The 23,472-nt window shown below is 57.3% G+C and overlaps 2 protein-coding genes and 1 long non-coding RNA gene across 3 annotated transcripts in view; 2 read left to right on the top strand and 1 right to left on the bottom strand.

The window, feature by feature from the left end:
• Window positions 1–946, top strand: part of ITGA3 (integrin subunit alpha 3) — a 28,134-nt gene extending 27,188 nt beyond the window's left edge. The window contains exons 25-26 of the mRNA XM_008153714.3: window positions 7–147; window positions 882–946. Of these exons, the coding sequence (XP_008151936.2) occupies window positions 7–117 (111 nt within the window). The 3' untranslated portion in view covers window positions 118–147; window positions 882–946. The remainder of the gene's footprint in view (window positions 1–6; window positions 148–881) is intronic.
• Window positions 947–3,485: 2,539 nt separating this feature from the next.
• LOC129147429 (uncharacterized) lies at window positions 3,486–6,595 on the bottom strand. The gene is made up of 3 exons (XR_008554784.1): window positions 6,344–6,595; window positions 6,078–6,196; window positions 3,486–3,589 (listed from the first exon to the last, which is right to left on the bottom strand). It is a non-coding gene; the product is annotated as an uncharacterized LOC129147429 (long non-coding RNA).
• A 211-nt stretch (window positions 6,596–6,806) lies between these two features.
• PDK2 (pyruvate dehydrogenase kinase 2) lies at window positions 6,807–23,402 on the top strand. The gene is made up of 11 exons (XM_008153711.3): window positions 6,807–7,048; window positions 8,921–9,062; window positions 16,964–17,035; window positions 17,423–17,607; window positions 17,895–17,984; window positions 18,193–18,270; window positions 20,523–20,599; window positions 20,689–20,787; window positions 20,960–21,067; window positions 21,686–21,799; window positions 22,341–23,402. Exons 1-11 carry the CDS (start codon window positions 6,931–6,933, stop codon window positions 22,479–22,481), a joined length of 1,224 nt encoding a protein of 407 aa, XP_008151933.1. The 5' UTR covers window positions 6,807–6,930; the 3' UTR covers window positions 22,482–23,402.
• The last annotated feature ends 70 nt before the right edge of the window (window positions 23,403–23,472 follow it).

Genomic DNA, 23,472 nt, shown 5'->3' with positions numbered 1-23,472 from the left:
CCGCAGTGCGGCTTCTTCAAGCGAGCCCGCACTCGCGCCCTGTATGAAGCTAAGAGGCAGAAGGCCGAGATGAAGAGCCAGCCGTCAGAGACAGAAAGGCTGACCGAAGACTACTGAGGGGGCAGCCCCCGCCCCCACCCCACCCGGGTAACTTGGCCGCCGGGCCCTCCTCCCTGAGCCCTCCAGCTGGCTGGGGCCTCTGACTCTGTCCTATCTGCTCCTCTTCCTTCATGGGACCTCTCTGTACCTCACTCTGTCCCCAGCACCTCCCCCCAAGAGCAGGCCACTCTGTCGGCCTCCCTTCCACGCCCCGGGAGAGCTCATGGTGTCTTCTCTCACCAGCCTCCCCACTGAGCCCCTCGAGGACTTGGGACCCCAGAGTCAGCCATAAAAGCCTCCCATGCTTTCTGGGGATTGAAAAAGGGTCAAGACCAAGGCTAGGCCTCATCTCTGTAGCTCACAAGGCAAGTTTCCAGATGCTTCTACACCTCCATGTCCACCTCCAGAGAAGGAGGGGACTAGTAGAGGCCTTCCTCCTGGGAACCAGCACTGTCCCTCCTGGGAACCCCCACCAGGGTGACCACCTGACCCCTCCCCACACTGCGGTCAGGATCGATCACCACCCTTCCTAGCCATCCCATCAGCAACCTCGGCGCTGCCCCTACCTCCATCTGCCTCTCCCTCTCCTCTCGGCCTTCCTCGGCTCCTCCTTCCTCTGGGGACGGCGGGGAACCTCGTCCGCCCTGTCTCGGTGCAGAGAATTGGTGTGTGTTTGGGTCGGGGGGGTCCCGGCTTTGAGGACCTCTGGGTGGGGGAGGAGAGGGCTGGGCACATCTTCCCACAGGTTGCTGATATCCTTCCTCTTCTCCCCCCAACTCCAGTGTGACTTCTTTAAGCGGACCCGCTATTACCAGATCATGCCCAAGTACCACGCCGTGCGGATCCGGGAGGAGGAACGCTACCCACCTCCAGGGGGCACCCTGCCCGCCAAGAAGCACTGGGTGACCAGCTGGCAGACACGGGATCGATACTACTGACGTCCTCCCTGATCCCGCCCCTGCGCCCCTGGTGTCCCCTTCTTCTCTTTATCCTCAGTTAAGTTATGCCCCGACAGTCCGCAGGGGCCACGGCCTTTGGCTGGCACCGGTGGGTTCGGGCACCCGCACCTCTCTGAGCGCACGCCTATGCCACCTGACCACGGGCTTCTCCACGCAGGAGGGCTGGGGCCATGGACTTGGCTACGCCGAGCACGCTGCAGCCCTGTGCCCTGGGCACGCGTGGGTCCCACTGCTTGTGGACCGTGCTTGTGCACCACCGAGGGTGCGTGGACACGCGTGTGCCAGCCTTTGCCGGTGCCAAAACCAAGCCCAGGGGCCTCGGCCAGAGCCGGCAGAGAAAGGCCCCAAAGTGGTGACACTTCCCCTATTCACACTGGACCCACCGAGCGCCGTAGTCACTGGGTGGACCCCGCTCTTGAGATGAGAACTACTGACAGGGAACGGCCCACAGCCTCCAAGCTGTAGTTCCTGACACCGTGAAAGAGGACGCGGACGCGGGTGGACCTGCCCGAGGCTGTCCAAGGGCGCGTTTGCGGGACTTGGCACGCGCAGACGCGAGGGCAGAACGAACTAGAAAGAAGGTCTCAGGATGGCTTTCTCTCATGGACCGCTGGAGGCCTCTGTCCTCGGCCGCGGCACGCTCCAGTGGGGGATGCAGCCTGAAGGGACGAAGATGGACAAGCTGCTGGACAGCCTGGGCACGCTGCGCTGGGACCGCCCCGGGAGCACAGGGGAATCCTCAACCGAGGAGCGGACGGACGGGTCCCGGGTCAAGGAGATGCTGGGCGGATACGGAGGAAATACCACTCCTCACCCACCACTACCGTCCTGGCGTCTGCAGGGCCTGGAGAGACCCCCACGAGATCCCAGAGGGAGCGACACTTGAATGTAGGACAGGGAGGGAGCCCTGTCCCTGACCCATCGGCCAAACCTCACTCCGTCCCCACCAACCATGGGTGGGGGGCCTCCAGGTGGAGTTCTTGGCTGTCCTTGGCTTTCATCATCCAGCAGCTCTGCCTTCTTCCCTGTGGGCCGAGTCCTGCGGCCCATTCTGGAAGTCGGAGCTGGTTCCAGAAACCCCCTCCTGCCCCTGCCTGTTGGCAGGCCCCTGCCCCTTCCACGGTACTGTAGCAGGGGAGCTCCCTCCCCTCCTTGTGCCTTCTTTGTACATAGGCTTCTCACATCAGCCAATAAACAGCTCCCCGTTTGTACACGCTGCATCTGCCTCCACCTCTCACCCACCTCCTCATTCTGGTGGCCCATGACGTCTGGCTGACCCCCAGCTGGACGAAGCGCAATGCAGGGGCCTTAAGGTCGGGAGGGTGAAGACCGATGGAGGAGATCCCTCCCCTGCTCTCAGGGATGCGCTAGTCCAGGCGTCCTCAAACTATGGCCCTCAGGCCACATGCGGGTGTTTTTGCCGTTTTGTTTTTTTACTTCAAAATAAGATATGAGCAGTGTGCATAGGAATTTGTTCATAGTTTTTTTTCTTAAACTATAGTCCGGCCCTCCAACGGTCTGAGGGACAGTGAACTGGCCCCCTGTTTAAAAAGTTTGAGGACCCCTGCTAAGGGCTGGTCATAGACAGGGAACTGAAATGCAGAACGTAAGAGGAGGGGGAAGACTCGAGTAGAGCGGATGGGATGAATAAAAAATGGCTTTTTGGTGACCAGTGAGCTGGCTCTGGGAGGGAGGAAGGGGGAGGGTGATCCACAGGGTCTGGAAGAGGCAGGAAGCTACGTGCTGTAGAAACGGGGGTCCTGGGTAACAGTGGCGGGAGCCTGGCTGCAAGGGTGGGGAGCTGAGAGCCCCCGCTGCCCCCGTGGCTTAATCCAGGTAAGAACCAGCTTTTCTGCCTCAATTTCCCACCACCACCTGCAGGTATCATGATGAGAAGGTGAACCAGTGACCCAAGGCCGCCAGGCAGGGTTCTGGGAGCCCTAGTCGCATGGACACTCCCCCAGGAGCGCTTCAGTCCTGAGCTGACATAGGTCCCCTCCCCAGCATTGGATCAAGCCCTCCGCTTCCTCCTCCGCCCTCAGGTTGTTCCCAGGCCTAGGGAATGGAGAAAGGCTGTTTTCCCCTTGACTTCATCCTAAATGATGGCACAGGTCCTTCTACTAACGTTCCCCAAGGCTGTGGCCTTTGGCGAGACTTCACTGATTTTATTACCCGGAGAAGTCTAGACAGAGGTTCTGTGAGAGCCCACAGACCCAGGCATTCTCCGGGGAGTGCTCCGGGGCACCTCCCAGCCGCCTCAATGTGGCAGCTGCCTGCCCGCCATCCCCTCTGTAAGAGGCAAATCCCTTTCTGTGCTGGGATTTGCCCCTTTCCGGGTCAATTGGCAGTGGACTGTCCAGTTCCTCTAGGAGAAAAAACCTCAACCCCTACCCAGAGCTCTCAAAACCAGCCATCGGAGGCCTCAGTTTATTTCCCAGAATCTGTTACTAGGTCAGCAGTAACACTACATGTAGGTTCTCCAAGTCCAGCTCCAGTTGAACCAGCTCAGTCCAGACCTTTGCAGCCACCTCCTGCTTAAGAAGAAGGTGGGATCTCCTGGCCGGTGTGGCTCAGCGGTTGGTATTGACCTATGAGCCAGGAGATCACGGTTCGATTCCCAGTCAGGGCACATGCCGGGGTTGCAGGCTCGATCCCCAGTAGGGGGCGTGCAGGAGGCGGCTGCTCAATGATTCTATCTCATCATTGACGTTTCTATCTCTCTCTCCCTCTCCCTTCCTCTCTGAAATCAATAAAAATATATATTTTTTTTTAAAAGAAAATAAAAAGGTGGCATCTATATGCATCCTTCCAGCCAGCTTCAGCGGCTCAGCCCCCAGTCTCCTGTGAGCAGCTGCTTGGATGAGACACTGTCACACACACACAAACACGTACACACACACACACACACACACACACACGAGAATAAGCCCTTTCCCGGACTGGTGCAGCTACACTTTTGTGAAAGAAACATAATGGCAGAGATGCAGCAATGCCCACTTTCTACAAAAGGACCCTCTAGACCGCCAGGCTTCCTGAGCTCCTTGGGGCTGCAGTACCTCCCAACCGTTACAGAAGAGGGCCTCGGCTTTCGTGTCACTAAGAGGACCCACAAGGTGATTCTCCCCTTCTGGGCACATGGCGAGGTGTCACTTCCTGGGCCCTCCGATTGTATGAGACCATGAATAATTCTGGCCAATGAGCTGTGAGCAGGAGGAACGTGGACCCGCTCTGGGCTGAGACAGTGTTTGCTGGGTGAGACTCTCCCAGGCCTGCTCTCCCTGCCTCTGCTGCCGTGGAAGCCTCTGTTGAGATAAAGCTGCTGTCGGTTCCCAACCCATGTTGCGCATGTGGTAAGGAATTTGGGATTTGGGGACTGGGGATTACCTCAGCATCACCAAACCTAGCTGACGGGTCCACCATGCCACGCCACTCGCTCACCAGCCTGCAGCAATCTCTGCAGAAGGAACTGTACTCCAAGCACAGAGCCCACATTATGGAAGTCCAGCTCTAAGGGGAGGATCATGGGAAATCTCTTTCTCTCTCCTACACCGAACATCAGAGATTGCCGTCTTTTCCTGGTTACTTGGACAATAATAGTAATAGCTGCCATTTATTTATTTATTTATTTATTGTTAATCCTCACTCGAGGATATTTTTCCTTTTTTTTTTTTTTAGAGAGAGAGAGAGAGAGTGGAAGGGAGGGGGAGAGAAAGAGAGAGAGAAACATCGATGTGAGAGAGACACATCTATTGCCTCCTGCATGTGCCCTGACCAGGGCCAGGGATTGAGCCTGCAACCTAGGTATGTGCCCTTATCCAGAATCAAACCCTTTAGTCCACAGGCTGACATTCTATCCACTAAGCCAAACCGGCGAGGGCATAGTTGCCATTTATTGATTGTTTACTATGAGCCAGGCACAGGGCTAGGCTTTTTACATAGCATCCCATATACTCCTCCGGGCAACTTCAAGACTGCACTACCCAACATCATCAATGACCTGATTGCTAGGTGGCGGGATGTTTGGTGGTCCTTCCTGATACCTCTGTGGCAGTCTCCCTGGTGACCCCAACATCTTTTTTCCACCCTCTTTGCCCTTCTGTGTGCTAGGTGATGTGCCTGGTGCTGGAGACAGAGCAGTGAATAAGACAGACATGACCCTGCCCTCATGGAGCTTAAAGTCTAGTGGGGTAGAGAGATGCATTGGCAGATGATTAAAACCCAGTGTGATGAGAGCTAAAGTGGTGTTAAGATCAAGAGGTCTAAGGAATCCTTGGAGGGAGCCTATAACCCAGGCAGGTAGGGTCAGGGATCTGGAGAATGAGAAGGTGAAGGTGAAAAGAAAGAATGATCCAGGCAGAAGAGACAGCATTTGCAACAGCTTGGAGATTGGAGGCTGACTCAAGGCAGTAGAGAAGTATGGCTTGGAGTTGAGCAGAGGAATATGGAGAAATGGGGCTGGAGAGTTAAGCCAGAGCAGTTCATGTGAGAATTTGAAAGGCTCCAGTACAAAGTGGAGAGTCAAAAAAAAAAAAAAAAAAGTGGCGAGTATTTGAAAGGCTATAAGCAAGAGAAGTAGTAAGTTCAGATTTGTTGTTGAATGAGCCTCAGTTTCCTCATCTATAAAATGGAGCTATTCATAGCATCATAGAGCTGGTCTGAAGAATTAAATTAAATGATAAAATGCATACAAACAGTGCCCGGCACAGGTTATTATCCATCAGCTAAGAGTCCCTTCCACGTGAAGCCATGTCCATAGCTCTGTGTCGGCTATGATCACATTCTGTTACGTCTATTCATTTAGTTATTTACTCACGCAGCTAGCTCCCAAACTGAGAAATGATGTGTCTTAATCCTGTCTGTGTTTACTGTTCGTTCCCAGCACAAAGCCTAGCACATATTAAGCACTTGGCAAGTGTAGGCCCAGGACTGAACAGTGAAAAGGCAAAAACCATCCACAAGGCGAGTCGGTGGATAGGACATACCACGTCCAACCGCAAGAGGGCGCGCTAACGTTCCTACCAGAGAGCTGGGGTTGCTGGAGCAAGGGGGCTCCCTGGCCCCCCAGCACAAATCACCTTCTTGGACGTTTCTTCCGAGAAGCCCAGGGCGGAGAAAGTTGCCTTCTCAGGTCCAATGAGCTAGAGAATAATAAAAGGTGTTTTTTGAAAACTGCACTCGTAGCACTGATGTTAGGGGCTGCCTCCTCCTCCGTTTGTGGCTGGGTCCTTGCGGAGTGGGTGGGCTGTGCGACTCTGAGAGAGATTCCGCGGGCTTGGCATCCTCACCCCGAGGTTTGTCAACATCCACAGTCACTGTCACCCGGACTGGGGACCCACGGAGGGCGAGCAGGTGGGGGTCAGGGCAGGTGACGCAGGACCTCTGGGAGCACGGGGGTCCATTGAAAGCTACCCGGACAGTATCGGAGAAGGCAGGATGGGAGACTCGCGGCGGGAGCGGGAAAGGAAGAAGGGGAAAAGGAGGAGGAATCACGGGCCTCTGGGACGGAGGGGTTAACCGGGCTGGCCCGGCCTGGGGACCCGGCGGAGGGCGCCGAGGGGGGCGGGCTCTCCGCGTGGCCTGAAGAAAACAACAGGCCGCTCCCAGCCAATCCGGGGAAGGGGGCGGGCCCGGGAGGGAAGCCACGTGCCGGAGCGGGAGGCGATTGGCTCTCCCGGAGTTGTTTGTGAGCGGCCATTGGCGGCGACGGGGAGCCGCCTCTAGCCGATTGGCCGGGTTTTGGAGGACGGCCAGGGCCAGGGGAGGAGGTGGCGGTGGAACCGCTAGGCCGGGCTGGGCCGAACCGGGCCGAACCGAGCGCGAGAGCCCGCCGCGCGGCCACCCGAGCCCGAAGCCGAGCCGCGGTCCCGCCACCATGCGCTGGCTCCGCGCGCTGCTGAAGAACGCGTCCCTGGCCGGGGCGCCCAAGTACATCGAGCACTTCAGCAAGTTCTCCCCGTCCCCGCTGTCCATGAAGCAGTTTCTGGACTTCGGTACGGAGCGGGCCGGGGGCGCCGGGCCCCGCGGGTGCCTGGGTGGAGCGGATGGAGGGGTCCTGGCCAAGAAGGGTGCACGCGGAAGAGAGAGGCCCTGAGTGACAGGCAAGGGTTGCTTGCAGGGCAGCAGGCAGGAAAGGGTTAACGGGGAGGCAGGGGCCACCCGGCCTGAAAGGGTTGTGGGTACCTGGGCTGAAGGGTCTCTGGACTCGACTATTAATGGGAAGTAAGGGGCATTGAATAGGGGGGAGGGGACCGGGGTATCTTACTGGGCTTTGTGAGGGGTCTTGGAAGAGAAGGGGCGTGAATTGGTGATATCAGGGCAGGAAGGAGGTAGGGAGTATCCAGGCTTATATAAAAGGTCCTGTTGACGCTAAGAGTGGGAGACAGAGAGGAAATAGGGGGGCTGCTGGTGGGAGTACCAGGCAGCACTGGGAGGTGCAGCCAACTGGAAGGAGAGACCTGGGCTGGGCACCGGGGGGTCCGTGGGGCAGGGGCTCTTTCAGAAGGTGCCCACAGGAGAGGCCCAGACCAGGATACCTCCACTCACTGACGGAGCCGGCCCCCCAGCTGTCACTGTGGGCAAGGACACTTGAAGATCAAATCCCCTTAGGCCTGACTGCCTGTCCCCAGCTGGGCAGGGGCCCAGGGCACCACGAGATGGAGTCAGGCAGCTTGCGCCCACCCGTGGCTGCCCCTGGGTTCCTAGGCTAGGAACACCCACCGTCAGGGTTCTGGGGGTGGCTCTGGAGCAGGAGCAAGGCTGTGCCAGCTGGTGACTGAGAGGCACTGTGTGGGCCCTGTCTGACTATACGCTGTTTCCATGATGCCACCTGGGGGTGAGAAGGGGGTGCCCAGGACTCTCAGGAGTTGAGGAGACAGTGCCTGGCTCAGGTTACAGCTGCGTCATTGTTGGGGGCGGGCAGGGAGGGGGCAGCCAGGACACCGAGCACCTGTTTCCCTGGACTTGGCCACCTGCCCTGTGCCCCGTTGGAGCTGCCCCCATGTAGGAAAGCCTCCGGTGCCCCCTCGAAACCCCCAGCAGAAGTTCAGTCCAGGCTGGATGGACCCCAGTTATACAAATGTCACAGCTGGGAGGGGCTCACAGTAGCGTTTGGTCCACTTGTAGTACAGTGGGGGGACCTGAGGCCTGTAGAAGGATAGGGACATGTCCTGAGTGACAGATTTGGGAGCAAAACCTGGACGAGAACCTAGGTCTCCTGACGGTAGCCTGTGGCCTCATTCAGTCCTTCACCATCTTTTCACTTTGAAGCCAAGCCAAGGACCAGGTTATTTGGGTTACCGTCCTTTGGCCCTAGCTGCCTCACAGGTGGCGGGCATTAACGCAGGGGCAGCCCTACGGCGGTCATTAAGACCAGCTGGGTGATGATGGTTTGAGCCAGAGATGCTGCCGGGGGGCCTGTAGCTGCGGTGGTCCAGGAATAACCCCTCCGCCAGGGCCCAGCCTGGGAAGAGATGGATTTCCCAGGCTGCCGTGCCCACCTGGATCAGTTGCCCCGAAGAGAGTGTCTGGTAGGAGGGAAAGAAAGAGAAGCAGTGAGATAAGTTAGGCCAGAGGCAGCTACCTCCAAGTGGGCCTGGGAGTGGATCTGCCCCCTGCTGTTGAAGGAAGGCAGGGTTCAGCTGGGGGCGAGGAGAGGATACTGCTCCCCAACAGGTTAGACGGGGTGGTGGGGAGGTCAGAACACTGCGGGGCATCGGGAGAGCTGCCTGCTCTGTGCCCCCATCACTTCTCTGAATCCTCAGGAAATGACGGATTGAGTCAGCCTGACCCCTGAGAGGTCTGTCCTGTGGCTCCGATGGTTTGCAGCTTTGAGCGCTCACCTCCTTCTCCCTCCCTCCCTCCAGGGTCCAGTAATGCCTGCGAGAAAACCTCCTTCACCTTCCTCCGGCAGGAGCTGCCTGTGCGCCTGGCCAACATCATGAAAGAGATCAACCTGCTTCCTGACCGGGTGCTGGGCACACCCTCGGTGCAGCTGGTACAGAGCTGGTGAGACCCCCGGCCAGGTCCCCACACCTCCCGCCATGGCCAGATGCCCTGGGCTCAGAGGTGGCGTCTCCATGCTCCCAGCAGCCTTGACGGGGGCAGGGACAGAGGGGAGGCACAGGGCTCCAGGAGCCTGGGGAGTTACTCAAAGTCAAGCCAAATGCCAGGCCAGAGCAGGGACCGAGATCAGGCTCCTAGCCTCATGTCTTACCACTCTCCTTTCTCCGGAAAGCCCAGATCCACCTAGGAGACCCTTTTCACTGCCATAACCCCGTCAGGCTAATGTCAGCCTTCGCCCCCAGCCCTGGCCCCGGAAACCCCGCTCCTGCCGGTGATAGTTACTGGAGGCAACACTGTGGGAGACAGAAACAGGAAGAAGCAAGTCTTCCAGTCCTGTCGTCCGAGCTACAAGTCACACTGGTTTGGATGTTGGAAAACACTCCCATAGGCACGGGACCCACACCCAGAGAGCTTCTGAGGGCAAAGGTCAAAAGTTTATTGCACAAAGCAGCAGCCCCAGAGGAACCTTCTGGGTGACATTCACTCGAGAGCTCTGTCCAGGGTTAAGTAACTGGATGCTGTTAGCCCATGCCAGTCACGTGGAGAAGAACTACGTTGACTCTCTAACTGGGCCTATGTGGGGCTGATCATGTTGGTCTTCGGTGCGGAAATCTTGCTGGGTCTGGCTGCCGGGGGTGTGGTCAGGCGGTGGTTTCCTTTTGGATTCAGGAGCAACACACCAACTTTGAGCCCAAGGTCAAACTAGGGGAGCCCATGACCTTGGTAGGGGCGGGGGGGAGAATAAAAGAAGAATTAAGCACCGCATAGATAGTGGTAGGAAGAGTGAGCTGCTGAAGAGTTCGTTTTATTTAAAGTGAGAATACAAATATTATTTAAAAGGAACACTGGTTCGGGCTTTCTGCCCTCATTGAGGAAGTGTAACATGTTTACTTTGGCATTTGGAAAACACCAAAAAAAGGAGGTAGAAGAGAATGCCAAGCACTGCCCTCCACCCCATAACTAAACACTGAGTGCCCCGGCTCGGCTCTGTGAGGTTTTGTTGGCGCCCTGCCAGCCTTTTTTCTGTGCACGGATCCGCATATGCCTGACTCACTCCAATTAAGTGAGATACAGTACGGAAGGAAAGCGTTTTGTGCGCAAAGCCAGGCACCCGGTCTGTGCAGAGTGAATGTTAGTTGGACCAGAAAGTTGTGGGGAAGTTGAAGTGGATATGCAGTGCGTAGAGGAGGCGATGTGTCAGTGGGTCTCGATGAGCTAGATCTAGAAAGAAGGGAAGGGCATTCCAGGCCAAAGGAGCTGCTAGTGCAAAGGTACGGAGGCAGGAAAGTGCCCAGCAGGGGCATCCGAGAACTTACTTCGTGGATATAGTGCTGTTAGTGAAAGCTGTGAGGGTGGGATGGGGCACAGAGATGATTTTCATGTAGCCCAACCAGGTTACCCCTTGCTGAGCCCTGTCCCTCCCAGGTCCAAGACCTCAGAGCTAACCCGCATTTCCCACCGTGGGGCAGCGTGGAGGTCATAGTGGGGAGACAGAAGGTGCCATCTGTTCTCTACCCCGTCTCTGGCTGTCTAGCTCAGTGGTCGGCAAACTCATTAGTCAACAGAGCCAAATATCAACAGTACAACGATTGAAATTTCTTTTGAGAGCCAAATTTTTTAAGCTTAAACTTCTTCTAACGCCACTTCTTCAAAATAGACTCGCCCAGGCCTGTGGTATTTTGTGGAAGAGCCACACTCAAGGGGCCAAAGAGCCGCACGTGGCTCGCGAGCCGCAGTTTGCCGACCACGGGTCTAGCTGATTGACTTGGCTGCCTCTCAGCTGATCCCTGACTCCAGGACGTGGCTTCTCAGGCCCCTCCCTGGACACTGTGTTCCTGGGAGAGCCGGGGGTTTCGGGGAGGGTGGGACAGGGAGCTGCTGAACTGCCCAGGACGTCCCCAGGGCCCCACAAAGTCCCTTCCTGAAAATCAGTTACACGTGTGGGAACTTGGCCTGACTTATTCTTCTGTCAGTAATGTCCACCGACAGCAGGAGGGAGTGAAGTTAGACAAGAGAGAACAGGTCCCAGTGATGACTCGGCTTAGAGGAGAGCCGCGGAGGGATTGCTGGAGTGCCTGGCACCCTGGAGAGTCAGCCTGCGGAGGTTGTTGCCAGAATGGGCATCAGCTGCAGCAAGAGAGAGTGAGGTCTGAGGGAAGGAAGGACGGACTGTCCCGTCGGGACAGGGATGAGGTGGCTGCCTTGAGAGGGTGCAGCCCTCCTCCAGGAGAACCCCCTGCCAGCTTGGGTGATGGGGACGGTAGAGGTGGACAGAGATTGCATGTGAGGAGGGGTATGACCTACCAGGGAGTATGGCGAGAAGGCCACTAGCTTCAAAGTCTGATGAATAAGGAACAAAACCTCCCCTTTGGAAAATGGAAAGTCCTGTACAAATACTAGTAGTGGTGGTGGTGAATAGTCTATATGAGGCAATAGCTAACGGATTTCTACTCGGCTGGGAGAGGCACTAGGCAGGAACCACTGAGAGCAGGAGGAGAATTCCTGGTTCTAAATGAACCTGATAAATTATTTCAACTGGACAAACTTGGTACAGGGGACCCTGTTTGGACGTGACTGGAAGGTGGTGGAAAGCCCTGGGTGTTGGCATCAGCATGCTTGACTCTGAGGCTTGGCTTTGCTGCTTGCTGGAACCTTGATCCTTGGTATAAACCATGTGGCCTCTCTGAGCCTTGGTTTCCTCGTCTGTAAAATGGGGATCCAGGCGGTTTCTACGGGCCAAGTGCCACTGCTAGACGTGAAAGTGGGGGGAGGAGGTGTCTGTAAACACAAGTGATGCCCCTGGCTTCTGAGCCGCAGCATCTCCAGGCAGAGGTCACGGCAGAAGTCCTCTGAGACAATGCAGTGGTGATGATGATGGCGATGACATGAGAGACATACCTGGGCGGCCTGCCGTGCGTCAGAAACTGCTGTAAGTGTGTCCCCGTGTTAACTATTGAACCTTCACAACAGCCTTATGGAGCAGGCCTTGCTGCTGTTCCCACTTTACCGATGAGTAAGCGAGGTTCAGAGAGATGAGGAACCTGGCCCGAGGTCACGCAGTCAGTGGGAGTGCTGGGACTCGCACCCAGGCTGGGTGCGCTGGAGGCTGCATTCTTGAAGGGAAAGGAGGAGGGCTGCGTTCTGGGCGGTGGCATGGGGTCAGATTCCACCTCATAGTCGGTGGGGAAGTAGGATTCACGTCACAGAATCTTGCTTGATGGCTAGTGTCCCTGGAGCATAGAAAGGGCAACCTCGACTCCTCTACACTGAGTGGCCAGATTATGATGATCTCTGAACGCATAATAATCTGGCCACTCAGTGTATATCCTATATAATAAAAGACTAATATGAAAATTGTCCCCTCGACCAGGAGTTCGACCAGCAGGCAGGCCGGCCAACCGCCCATGTCCCCTCCCCCTGGCCAGGCTTGCTGGACCCCACCTATGCATGAATTCATGCACTGGGCCTCTAACATACATACACACATACACTGAGTGGCCATATTATTATGCGTTCAGGGATCATAATAATCTGGCCACTCAGTGTAGAAGAGAAAGACAGCCTGAGGGAGGGTGCGGATTCGGTGGGGACGCGCTTCCAGAAAATGGAGGGTACAGGAGAGTAGTAGAGTGGAATCCAACGACAGTGAGTCACTAATGAGAGTCTGCAGGGAGAGGGGTGGGAGGCCATATCACAGGTCAGCACCTTCTTAGGAACCTCCCTTGCAGGTCAGCAAGGTGTATGGATGCCAAACCCCACCCGTGGAGGACCCCACCCCCACCACCGTAGGAACACGTCCTGGCCCTTAAAGAGAATAGCCACCGTGAACACAGGCTCCCAGCATCCACAGCCTGCTCTGCCAGGCACGGGGCTGGGGCTTTAGCCAAGCCCTCCCATTGGCTCCCTTAGCCACTCCTTATGTAATCGGAGTGGAAACTAGCGACCTGCATCATCTCCTCTCATGCCACTGCTGTGAGCCCGATTTTACAGATGGGGACCTGAATGGCTCGTGGCCTCTTTAGGGCACAGTTAGCCAGGGGACCCAAGTCTGCCTGGTCAGGGTCCCCACCCCCCACCCTTCCACAGAGTGACTTCCAGGTGCACGACACATCTGCCCCCTCACCCTTCCCCAACGCCCACTGCCTGTCCACACCCTTGTCCCAGAGGCATGGACACTAATGCACAATACACACACACTCGCACATACCCACGGGCACACAGACTTACACATACTCCCACACGCAGCAGCTCCCTCCTGCTTCCATACAAGGCTCTGTGCACCTCTCCCCCAATGCACACTCATTCCAACATTTCTGCACACACACATGCCCACACTCCCTCCTCCTCCTCTCTGGCATTCCACCCCTTCTTCCTCCCCAGTCCAGGCTGAACTGGATAGAAAGCCTCAAAAGGCAGGGTTTGGGCGTGTGTGTGTGTGTGTGTGTGTGTGAGAGAGAGTGAGAGAGAGAGAGAGAGAGAGAGGAGAGAGAGAGAGAGAGAGAGAGCGGGGAGCTCCAGATCTCACTAAGGGAGTCTTGGCGGCCTTGTTTACTGCTGAGGTTGGCAGGCCCGGCCTTCCCTAGGCATAAGCTGGGTCCCTGCTGCCTGCCGAGGGTGTAACCGGAAGGGACACACCTGTCATTGCACCACTGCTTTCAGGTCTCCCATGTCCAAGCCCCGTTCTTTCTCGGGCCCTCAGAGGGCTGTGCAGCCCAGGAGCCAGCGTGGCTCCAGCCCCAGTGTCTTGTCCTTAGGACCAAGATCTGGTCCTTACCCTGGTGTGTGCCAGGCCCCTGCAGGGCTTCAGGCCAAGACTGGGGTCCCCTGGGAAAATCCTTCTCATCCTCTGCTCTCCCGTCCAAGAGTACACCCAGAACTACTCCCCCGCAGGAGTGGCCCCGTAAGGGAGGCAGGCAAGGAGTCTGAACCCTGCTTCACAGTCCAGGAGACTGAGGCCTGGGGCTGGCAGCTCGCCCCATCCCGGCACTGCCCACTGCCAGTCTATTCTGGTGCCCTTTGTATACTTCATTGCCCATGTGGCCAGGCCCCTTTCTGCCCTCTACGGTTCAGTAGGCAGCCACGAGGGGCAGTGCTTGCAATCTAGAGCACTTACCCTACCCCTGGGCACTGGGACTCTGACCTCCCTGTTCCTGGCCAAGTACCACCAAGCTGGCCAGGGCCTCCTAGTTCCCACCCCTCCCTCTCTGCCTGCCCTCTGGGTCTTGGGAAGGGTTCCCAGGGCCCCTACTCTCCAGCTGGCCCGTTCCCCTTCCTCTCTCTACCTGTCCCCAGCATTGCACACTTGTAGGTCCTCTCCCCAACCCCCTCTCCGTCCAAGAATTGTGTGAACACGAAGCTTGATGCTGGGCATGATTAAGGAACAAAGAATTGGAGTCACACAGGCCTGCGAGAGAGAAACCTCACTTCGCAGGTTAACTTCCTCATCTATAAAATGGGGCGGTAGCCAGCAGTAGCAACTACCTTCTGGGGCGATGGTGGAGGTTGCAGGGGGAAGCAGGGAAGCATGGAGCAGAGCCCTGGCACAAGGCCGGTGCCCGGGACGTGCTGCCTGCCATGACCCCCGACATCGGCATCACTGATAGGACCAGTGCGCCAGGGGAGCAGTTGACCGTGTGGTGTAGACTTGACATCAGACAGACCTGGGTTTGAAGTCCAGCGCAGTTGCTTCCTGTGTGGCCGGGGCCCATCACCTGCCCCCCTCTGAGCTGGTTCCTTGTCTGCAAAAAGGGGGGCATACTGCAGGTCCTCGGAAACCATGGTGTCATTCTACGTCATTTGGTCCTGACATCGATGAGATGCTGTAGGAATTTAACCCTTGTCTCTATCACTTAGCCGCTGGTAAAACTGGTTTCGCTATACTGCTTTGCTTCGAGTGACAGAACATATGACAGCGTTAAGTGAGGGCGTACTGTACGGTATGCTCACCAAGGTTACTTGGAGGTGAGTGGCCCCGAGTAGACTGAGCACAGGTGAGCGTCGGCTGTTGGTATTCTCCGGGGAGACGGGGTGAGGCCTCAGGAGTGCCACCCTGTCTGCTGGGGCTGCAGGGATGGGGCGGGGTGCTGAGGGGAAGCCTGTGTCTTCTCTCTGGGCTGCCCCCCCCCCCGCCCCCATCTTCTGCTTTCTGTGCTGCCGCCTGAGGAGCACGGGGCGCACCAGGCTGGGACAGCCCGGTTCCTGACAGCGCTGGCTGCCCAGAGCATGATGGGTGAAGGCACGGTGTGGTTCAGAGCCTGTGCCCAGGAGGAGGGTGTCATGTGCCACCTGGGGACTCAGAGGATGCACTCAGCGGCTGACAGGGTTTGGCCCACCCGTCGTAGCGAGAGCAGACATGCAGAGAGCGCTCGCTATGTACTGGGCACTGAGCTGATTATCACATTTAGTCCCTTTGCTGTACTAGCAGTGAGTATAAAACCCCCTCTTCTGATGAGGAAACCCAGGCCCAGCGAGGCTCCGTGACGGACCCGGGGCCACACAGCCCAAGGTGGACAGGCCAGGACTGGGGCCAGCTCCAAAACCAGCTCTCTCTCCTTCTCTCCTGTTTTTTTTTTTTTAAAAAAACACACATATATTTTCATTGATTTCAGAGAGGAAGGGAGAGGGAGAGAGAGATAGAAACATCAATGATGAGAGAGAGTCATTGATTGGCTGCCTCCTGCACGCCCTCTACTGGGGATTGAGCCAGCAACCCAGGCATGTGCCCTTGCCGGAAATGAACCCGGGACCCTTCAGTCTGCAGGCTGATGCTCTATCCACTGAGCCAAGCCAGCCAGGGCTTCTCTCCTGTCTTAAGCAAGGGAGGGAGGAGCCTTTTCTGAGAGGCTGGTAGGCCGCAGGGGTACACCCTGCTCAGGGCTATGGGTAGCCCTCCTTCCTATTGGCTGGAAGCATTTCTACCAGAGAGAGGCTCAGCTCTCCGGCCTCCCCAGTAGAACAAGCTGCAAGAGGAGCATCTTAGCAGGGAAACTGTGGGTGTCCTGGCTCAGGGGAGCAGGGAGCAGTGGCTCCAGATTGGTACCACCTGTTGCCATAGGTAGGCCTGCCTCCCTTGCAGAAGCTGGCCTCCTGCTGTCCCTGAGTTAGGGCTTCCCAGCGCTCCCTTTGGTTACCAGCTCTTTCTAGAGCCTCGGGACACTGGCCTCCTGACCAGGCCTACAGATGGAGGCACCATTCCTGCTGGGCCCTTCGGAGGGGCGTGAGCTCCCAGGCTTGTCAGAGCTGGGCCTGCCCACCCCACCCCCAGTTCTTCCCAGCTCCCATTTAATCCAGTTCCCTGGCAGGTTGCACGGCTCCTGGTGCCCAGCCCAAGCCCGCCAAGCCCGCCAAGCCCGGAGTTGGGGGTATGGTCTGTCCTCCTCCTCACGGAGCCCCCTCTCTCGGGGAGCCCATGGCTGCAACACCCTGTGGGCAGACAGTAAGATCTGTTTCCATGACGGGGCTCAGGGAGGTAGGGTGACTTGCCCAGCCTTCTCTCACTGCCAGCCCTTGGGTCCCGTGCCCCGCCTGGGCCTCGGTCTCCTAATCCTTGAGACCCTCTGGATGGGATGGTCTGCAAGGCCCTTCAAGACTCCTGTTCTCGGATCCCAAAGCAAAGGTGCTCGAAGGGGGACCAACACGTTGGAGGTTTTCTTGCATAACTGACTGTGTTGTCAGGGAGACGCATGCACATGGAGGGAGTGGGTTTGTGATGCAGCTTGTCCGCCAGCGCAGCTCCATGCGGTGCCCACGGGAGGGACAAAGCCAGGGTGAGGGCAGCTGCGTCGGGTCGGGAGGGGGCCCGCCCAGAGCTGAGGCGATGTCTCCCCCTGTTCCCCTGCCCACAGGTATGTCCAGAGCCTCCTGGACATCATGGTGTTCCTGGACAAGGACCCAGAGGACCAACGCACCCTGAGCCAGTGAGTGAGGGCCCTGTTGGGGGCCGGAGGGCAGGTGTAGGCGAGGAGCATCCACGGTCATAGTCCCAGGGGCAGAAGTGCGGGCAGGATGGGAGAAATGACCCCTGCCCTCAGGATATCCAGTCTGACCGGGGAGACAGCTCCTGTCCTCGGGGTGCCCTGAGTCTGGTGGGGGATCCAGGCCCTGCCCCTGGGGAGCTCCCAGGCTGTCAGGCAGGCAGTGGAATGTCAGTGAGGGCTTCGGGAGGAATGGGGTGGGTGCTGTGTGATCTTTGGGTTGAGAAGGGTTGAGTAAGGTGACTGGCGAGGAGGCCAGAAGCAGAGGAGAGTCTGAGGGTGTCCCTAGGCTGGGCCCGGGTGGGGGCCCACATCTGCTCTCGCCCGCAGGTTCACCGAGGCCCTGGTCACCATCCGGAACCGCCACAACGACGTGGTGCCCACCATGGCACAGGGCGTGCTCGAGTACAAGGACGCCTATGGCGACGACCCCGTGTCCAACCAGAACATCCAGTACTTCCTGGACCGCTTCTACCTCAGCCGCATCTCCATCCGCATGCTCATCAACCAGCACAGTGAGTCTGGGGTGGGGGCGGGGGGCGGGGGGCGGGCCATGGCAGCGTGAGATCCGTCCTTTTAACTGTTTACGGAATCAGGTCACCCCTTTAAAAAGTGTCCAGTGTGTTATTCATAAACTCACTGGAGGGGTCAGGGCCAGAGGAGAGAGGGCAGGAGGCTGAGGAGGGGGAAAGCTTTAGGGTCAGAGGCATTAGGAATAGAGGTAGAGAGTGGAGAACCCCGGGGAAGAGGGAGAGCTGGACGGGCTCCGCCGCCCCAACAGCAGCACCCTCCTTCCCTGCAGCCCTGATCTTTGACGGCAGCACCAACCCAGCCCACCCCAAACACATCGGCAGCATCGACCCCAACTGCTGCATCTCGGAGGTGGTGAAAGGTGAGCCTTCCCCACTGCGCCTGGTCCACAGAGGAGCCCAGTGACCCTGCCAAGCTTCCCTGGCCAGAAGGTGACCCGTTCCCCAGTGGGTGGGGGCCACATCCCCATGGGTTTAATGTTGGGGATGCCCAGTGTTGGTGCCAAGAGGACTGCCTGCTGGGTGAGGACCCCCCCCCCAATTCTCTGGATGACCTCTCTCTTCTGTCAGATGCCTATGACATGGCCAAGCTCCTGTGTGACAAGTATTACATGGCATCACCTGATCTGGAGATCCAGGAGATCAACGGTGAGTGAGCAAGGCTGCGCACGCGTGTGTGTGTGTGTGTGTGTGTGTGTGTGTGTGTGTGTGTGTGTCCAAGGGCTGGGGACGTGGGAGTTAGGGAATGAACTGTAATCTGGAGAGGGGAGAAGCAGAGCTATTTTTTTTTTATTAGTAGTATTATTTATTTGGTAAATACAGAGGTTTACAGTTGCATTGTGACGTTAATTTGAGTCAGTAAAGCTAGTGACATAATCATAACTGCATGTCTTTTTCCCTGCGAACAATGTAAACCTGTGTTTATCCAGCAGTAAACGTAACAGGCCAGGTCCCAGTTCTCACGGAGCTGCCATTCTTGGTGCAGGGAGGTTGAGGAATGAAGCCTTTGTCCAATGAGCAAACAATATACAAGATGCTTTCATATCATGCGAAGGGATGGGCAGGAAACACAGTGGGATCACGTGACAGTGATGGGGCAGAATGGTGGATTAGATGGGCTATTAGCTAGTCTGGCTGCCTTCCCAGAATCCTAATAACGGGCTTAATTACGGGAGAGGTTTCCCTCTCTCCAGCCTGGAGAAGGGGACGGGGGAGGCAGGGCCCAAACACGTCACTTCCCTAAGTCACCTGGCTACCCAGCCGCAAGGGAGACAGAGAATTTCGTCTCTAGCTGGGTAGCCATGAGCCGGTTAAAACACTGGGGCGCGGGGGACGGGGGTGGTGGTATCTATCAGTGAATGAGGAAGGGAAGAATGGCTCCAGAGGACAGTGACAGGGTCCTACTTGGGACAGGGTAGTCAAGGGCCAGAAGGAGCGGGCTCGGAGATCGCAGGGGTGATGGGCTGGAGGGAGAGGCTGGGGCGGGCGTGCAGGGCCGTGGGCCACGGACAGGAGCTGGGATTTGAGGGCACCAGGAGCCACTGGAGGGGTTGCAGCACCAGTGATGACAGGATCTGACAACTTACATGCTAAGATACTTGGAGGCTGGAGGAGGCAGAGAGGACAGGGAAGAGCAGCTAAGAGGTCACTGCAGGAATCCAGGCGAGGGGAGGGAAAGGCATCAGAGGTGAGAAGTAGGGGGTGGATTTGATAAGTATCTTGGAGATAGTGGTGTCCAGGCTTATTGAGAGCCACGGAGTACAGGGGAGAGGAGGATCAGGGACCTGGAAGCTACCTCTACCCCTCCCCCAACTGCCCCTCAGCCCTGCCCTGCCTGTGTGCCAGAAATCTGAGGTGTTTCATGTCCTGTACCTCAAAGTCACCCTGCCCATATCCTAATGTTCGCTAAGGCCAAGTTCAAGTCCAGCTCCTCTGGAAAGCCTTCCCAGACCTCCCAGAGAAGACAGACAGGCACCAGCCTGAACCTGGTGTACCTCTGCATTGCACGGTGTGAATTACTTGGGGACCACGACCTAAGGGCAGAGGCAGGCCACTTCACTTTGGTATCCCCAGGGTCCAGCCCCGGGCTTGGCTTACAGCTCTGGGTACAACACCTGATGTCAAAGTCAGTTGTGTGTTTCTCTGTCTAGACTTGCATTTCTAAGAGGGTAGGGCTGGATTTTATTTTTCTTTATGTCCCCACTGCCCAGCACAGGGCCTGAGAGTCTTTCATTCATTGGCCCATTGCACGTTTATTGAGCTCCTGCTACCCACAAATCTCTGCGCCAGACATTAAGGGGAAGCACTTAGTCCCTAACACCAAGAAACTCCAGGCTAGAGTGATTCTTGGGAAACAGGACTGATGTCAGCATCACCTGGGCAGTACCCTGCCCTCTCCCCCCAGGGTGAAAGCAGGGGTTCTGGTTGTCCAGGTGAATGCTAGGAAGCTGGATACAGGATAGACAGATCCTATTTGATGCTTAAATGATGAATAGATGGATAGATACCTAAACAGTGGATGAATGGAAGGATGGAGATATACTCTATGAATGGATAGATGGAAAGGATAGATGTTTTAACAGATGCCTAGACTGGAGGACCGTTGGATGGCTGAATGGACAGTGGATGGGTAGATAGAGGAATTAGTGGATATTGAATAGACAGGATGGATGGATGGATGGATGGATGGATGGATGGACGGACGGACGGATGGGTGGATATTGTGTAATGGATGGATACTATATGGATAGATGGTTGAATGGACACTGAATGGATAGATGGATGAGTGAATGCTCGGTGAATTGAGCAGCAGATGGATAGTTAATGGATGGTGGTTGAGTGCTGGGTGCTAGATGCTGGGTGAATGAATTTCCTACTCATTGGTCTTGACTTCCCCGCAGCATCCAACTCCAAACAGCCAATTCACATGGTTTATGTCCCCTCCCATCTCTACCACATGCTCTTTGAACTCTTCAAGGTGAGGAGCCTGGGGTATGGTACTTGGTGGGGTTGGAGGCGGCTAGGGCTCGGCTTCTCTCACTCATCCTTACCTCTTTCCCTCCACAGAATGCCATGCGAGCGACCGTGGAAAGTCATGAATCCAGCCTCGTTCTCCCTCCTGTCAAGGTCTTGGTGGCCTTGGGAGAGGAAGATCTGTCCATCAAAGTATGTGAACCCTTGATTTTGGGGGGAAGTGGGGAGGCACTCTCCTCCTGCCAGGAGGTGGGCTTGGGAAGATCCCGAGGGTAAGGAAACCCAGGAGAAGATCGAGGGGGTCAGGGGTGGGGATGTGTGGAAAACAGGCTGGAGAGCCCCCGACATGTCTCATCTCCCCTAGATGAGTGACCGAGGTGGGGGTGTCCCCTTGAGGAAGATTGAACAACTCTTCAGCTACATGTACTCCACAGCACCCACCCCCCAGCCTGGCACGGGGGGCACCCCACTGGTGAGAAGGCTTCGTTCCGGCTCCCCTCCTGCCTCCTACAGGATCCTGTCTGTCTCTTCATCTCTTCTCAAATGGTCACCTCTCCCTCTCTCTCGCTTCCTTCTCTCTCAGGGCCTCCCCATTCTCTTATGGCTGTGTGTGATGTCAGTCACCGCTCCTGAGGCTGGGCCTCCCTGTCTCTGCCCAGCCTGCCCCTCCCTACCTATCTGTGGGTGTCTGTCTGTCCCCTTTTCTCCCCACAATGTTACTAACCATTTGTTCAACTTGGCACCTCCCTGTCCCTTCCCAGGAGAGTAGGCAGAGCTGGGTTTGGGAAACTGAGACTCAGAGGAGCCCCATGACCTGTTCAGATCCCCAGGCTGCCAGGACCCAGCTCCTCTCCTTGCCCTGCTAACGCCCCCCCACACCCACATGCCTCCTCAGCTTTCCTCCCTCCCCCAGACTGACCTTCGTCACCCCATAGCTCCCACGTTGCCCCAGAACCTCCTGTTTCTTGTGTCTCCTCCCATCTGAATTCTGGGGACCCCTTGCATGACCCCAGCTCAGCACTCCTCATTCTGTATATCTGTTGCTGCAGCACCAGCCTCCTCATCACACCCCCTTCCTGTCCCCTTGCAGGCTGGCTTCGGGTACGGGCTCCCCATTTCCCGCCTCTATGCCAAGTACTTCCAGGGGGACCTGCAGCTCTTCTCCATGGAGGGCTTTGGGACGGACGCCGTCATCTATCTGAAGGTGAGGGTCCCTGCCTGCGGAGCCCTGCTGGTGGGCGGGGTCTGGCAGGATCCACCTGCTGTTCGATTCCTTTCCCATCCCTCCAATCCTTCCCCAATTCCAGACAGAATCAGAGCAAAGCTACAGGTCCCCAAGCCCCAGACGCTCGCAACGTGGCAGGCAGTTTCAGGGAGTCCATGGTCCGTGGCTGAGACCCCTGCTCTGGGGACGCTTGACTTGTCAGACCCAGACGGAAGGCGGGGGACCATAGAGAATTTGTCATTCAGCTCAGGAGGACATGGAGGCCCAGAGCTGCTGACCATCGTTAAGAACACTCTGCCCCGCCTCCCTCCCAGGCCCTCTGAGCCCCCTCCTTGAATGGGCAGGAGCAAGACAGAGGGACAGAACCTGTGAGGGTCTCCCTGGGCCAGGCTTGGTTGTCTCAGCGTGTCTGGCACTTGGCGGGGCTGATGTAAGGGCCCCAGTCAGTGGCCAGCACAGCCCACTCTGGGGCCAGGGTGTCTGCTGGGCAGTGGGCGAGGCTGAGCCTGATGCTCCCCAGGCCCTGTCCACGGACTCGGTGGAGCGCCTGCCCGTCTACAACAAGTCGGCCTGGCGCCACTACCAGACCATCCAGGAGGCCGGTGACTGGTGTGTCCCCAGCACGGAGCCCAAGAACACGTCCACGTACCGTGTCACTTAGGGGCCAGGGCACCTCTGCACCTGCGAGGATGGACTGCTTGCTGCCTCTGGGACCGGCCACCACGGCGGCCCTCCCCGTCCCCTGCCCCCAGGTGGGGAGACTCCCCAATGACCAGCTCCTGTCTCTATGGAAGTCACTGTGGTGACCAGTCTGTGGTGACCCCTAAGTGCCAATCTGTCTGTCTGGAGATTTCGTAGGTGGTCTCCCCAGTGTCCAGTCTCTGTGGGAGATCCCTGAGGATGGGGGGTGTCTCCACCTGCTGGGGTGTCCCCATGGCAGTCCTGATACCAGAGCTGCCATTTTTCTGCCAGGGCCCCCCTCACCGCCCTCCGCAGCCTGGCCTTCCAAACAGATGCCCCTGCTTGCCTTTTCCCCTTAGTCTGCCCAGGCACCCCGCCCTGGTCCGTGTCGGCAGTAGGAAAGGACCCCCCAGATCTGGGTGGTGGGTGGGGAAAGGGGTTGCACCTTGGGCCCCTGGGTGGGGACCTGGTCTGGCAGCCTCACCCTCCACTCTGAGCTTCAGGTCAAGGTTAGGAGGGAGGGAGTTCTTGCCAGGACCTCACCCCTAAAGTGGAGGAACCTGGGAGGACCCTGAGGCGCACGCCTAGCCGGCTGCCTGGAGCCCCGCGGGGGGGCCCAGCAGTGTTTCTGCCGCCTCCCAAGCCCTTCCCCGCACGTCCTCACATGCACACACCCACCTGCCCACCTCACACCCACACCCTCCACCTGAGCTCCCCCCCAGCTCCCACGGTGCCGACATGTGCGTGCCTGGGTGGCTTTCTCCGATACTCCGTGTACATAGCTAGTTAGATCGCCCTGCCTGTCCCCACCCTTCCCCTCAGCGCACGGGGGTTAAAGTGTGTGCGCCTCCCGGTGGCTGTGAAGGTGCAGGGACATCCACATAAAGAGATGCAATGAGAATCCGGCCCGGCTGCTTTCCTGCGGGGAGGGAAAGCCACGGGACAAACAAAGACAAGGGCGTGCAGACGGC

Source organism: Eptesicus fuscus, chromosome 20, assembly GCF_027574615.1.
Source record: "Eptesicus fuscus isolate TK198812 chromosome 20, DD_ASM_mEF_20220401, whole genome shotgun sequence".
Classification (NCBI taxonomy): Eukaryota; Metazoa; Chordata; class Mammalia; order Chiroptera; family Vespertilionidae; genus Eptesicus; species Eptesicus fuscus.
Note: the sequence above shows the minus strand (reverse complement) of the source record. Positions and strands in the feature narration are given on the sequence as shown.

Coding starts and splice junctions, on each gene's coding strand:
- PDK2 (XM_008153711.3), top strand. CDS start 6,931: ATGCGCTGGCTCCGCGCGCTGCTGAAGAACGCGTCCCTGGCCGGGGCG. Junction 9,063..16,963: donor GTGCAGCTGGTACAGAGCTG/GTGAGACCCCCG, acceptor CCCTGCCCACAG/GTATGTCCAGAGCCTCCTGG. Junction 20,788..20,959: donor AGGAAGATCTGTCCATCAAA/GTATGTGAACCC, acceptor CATCTCCCCTAG/ATGAGTGACCGAGGTGGGGG.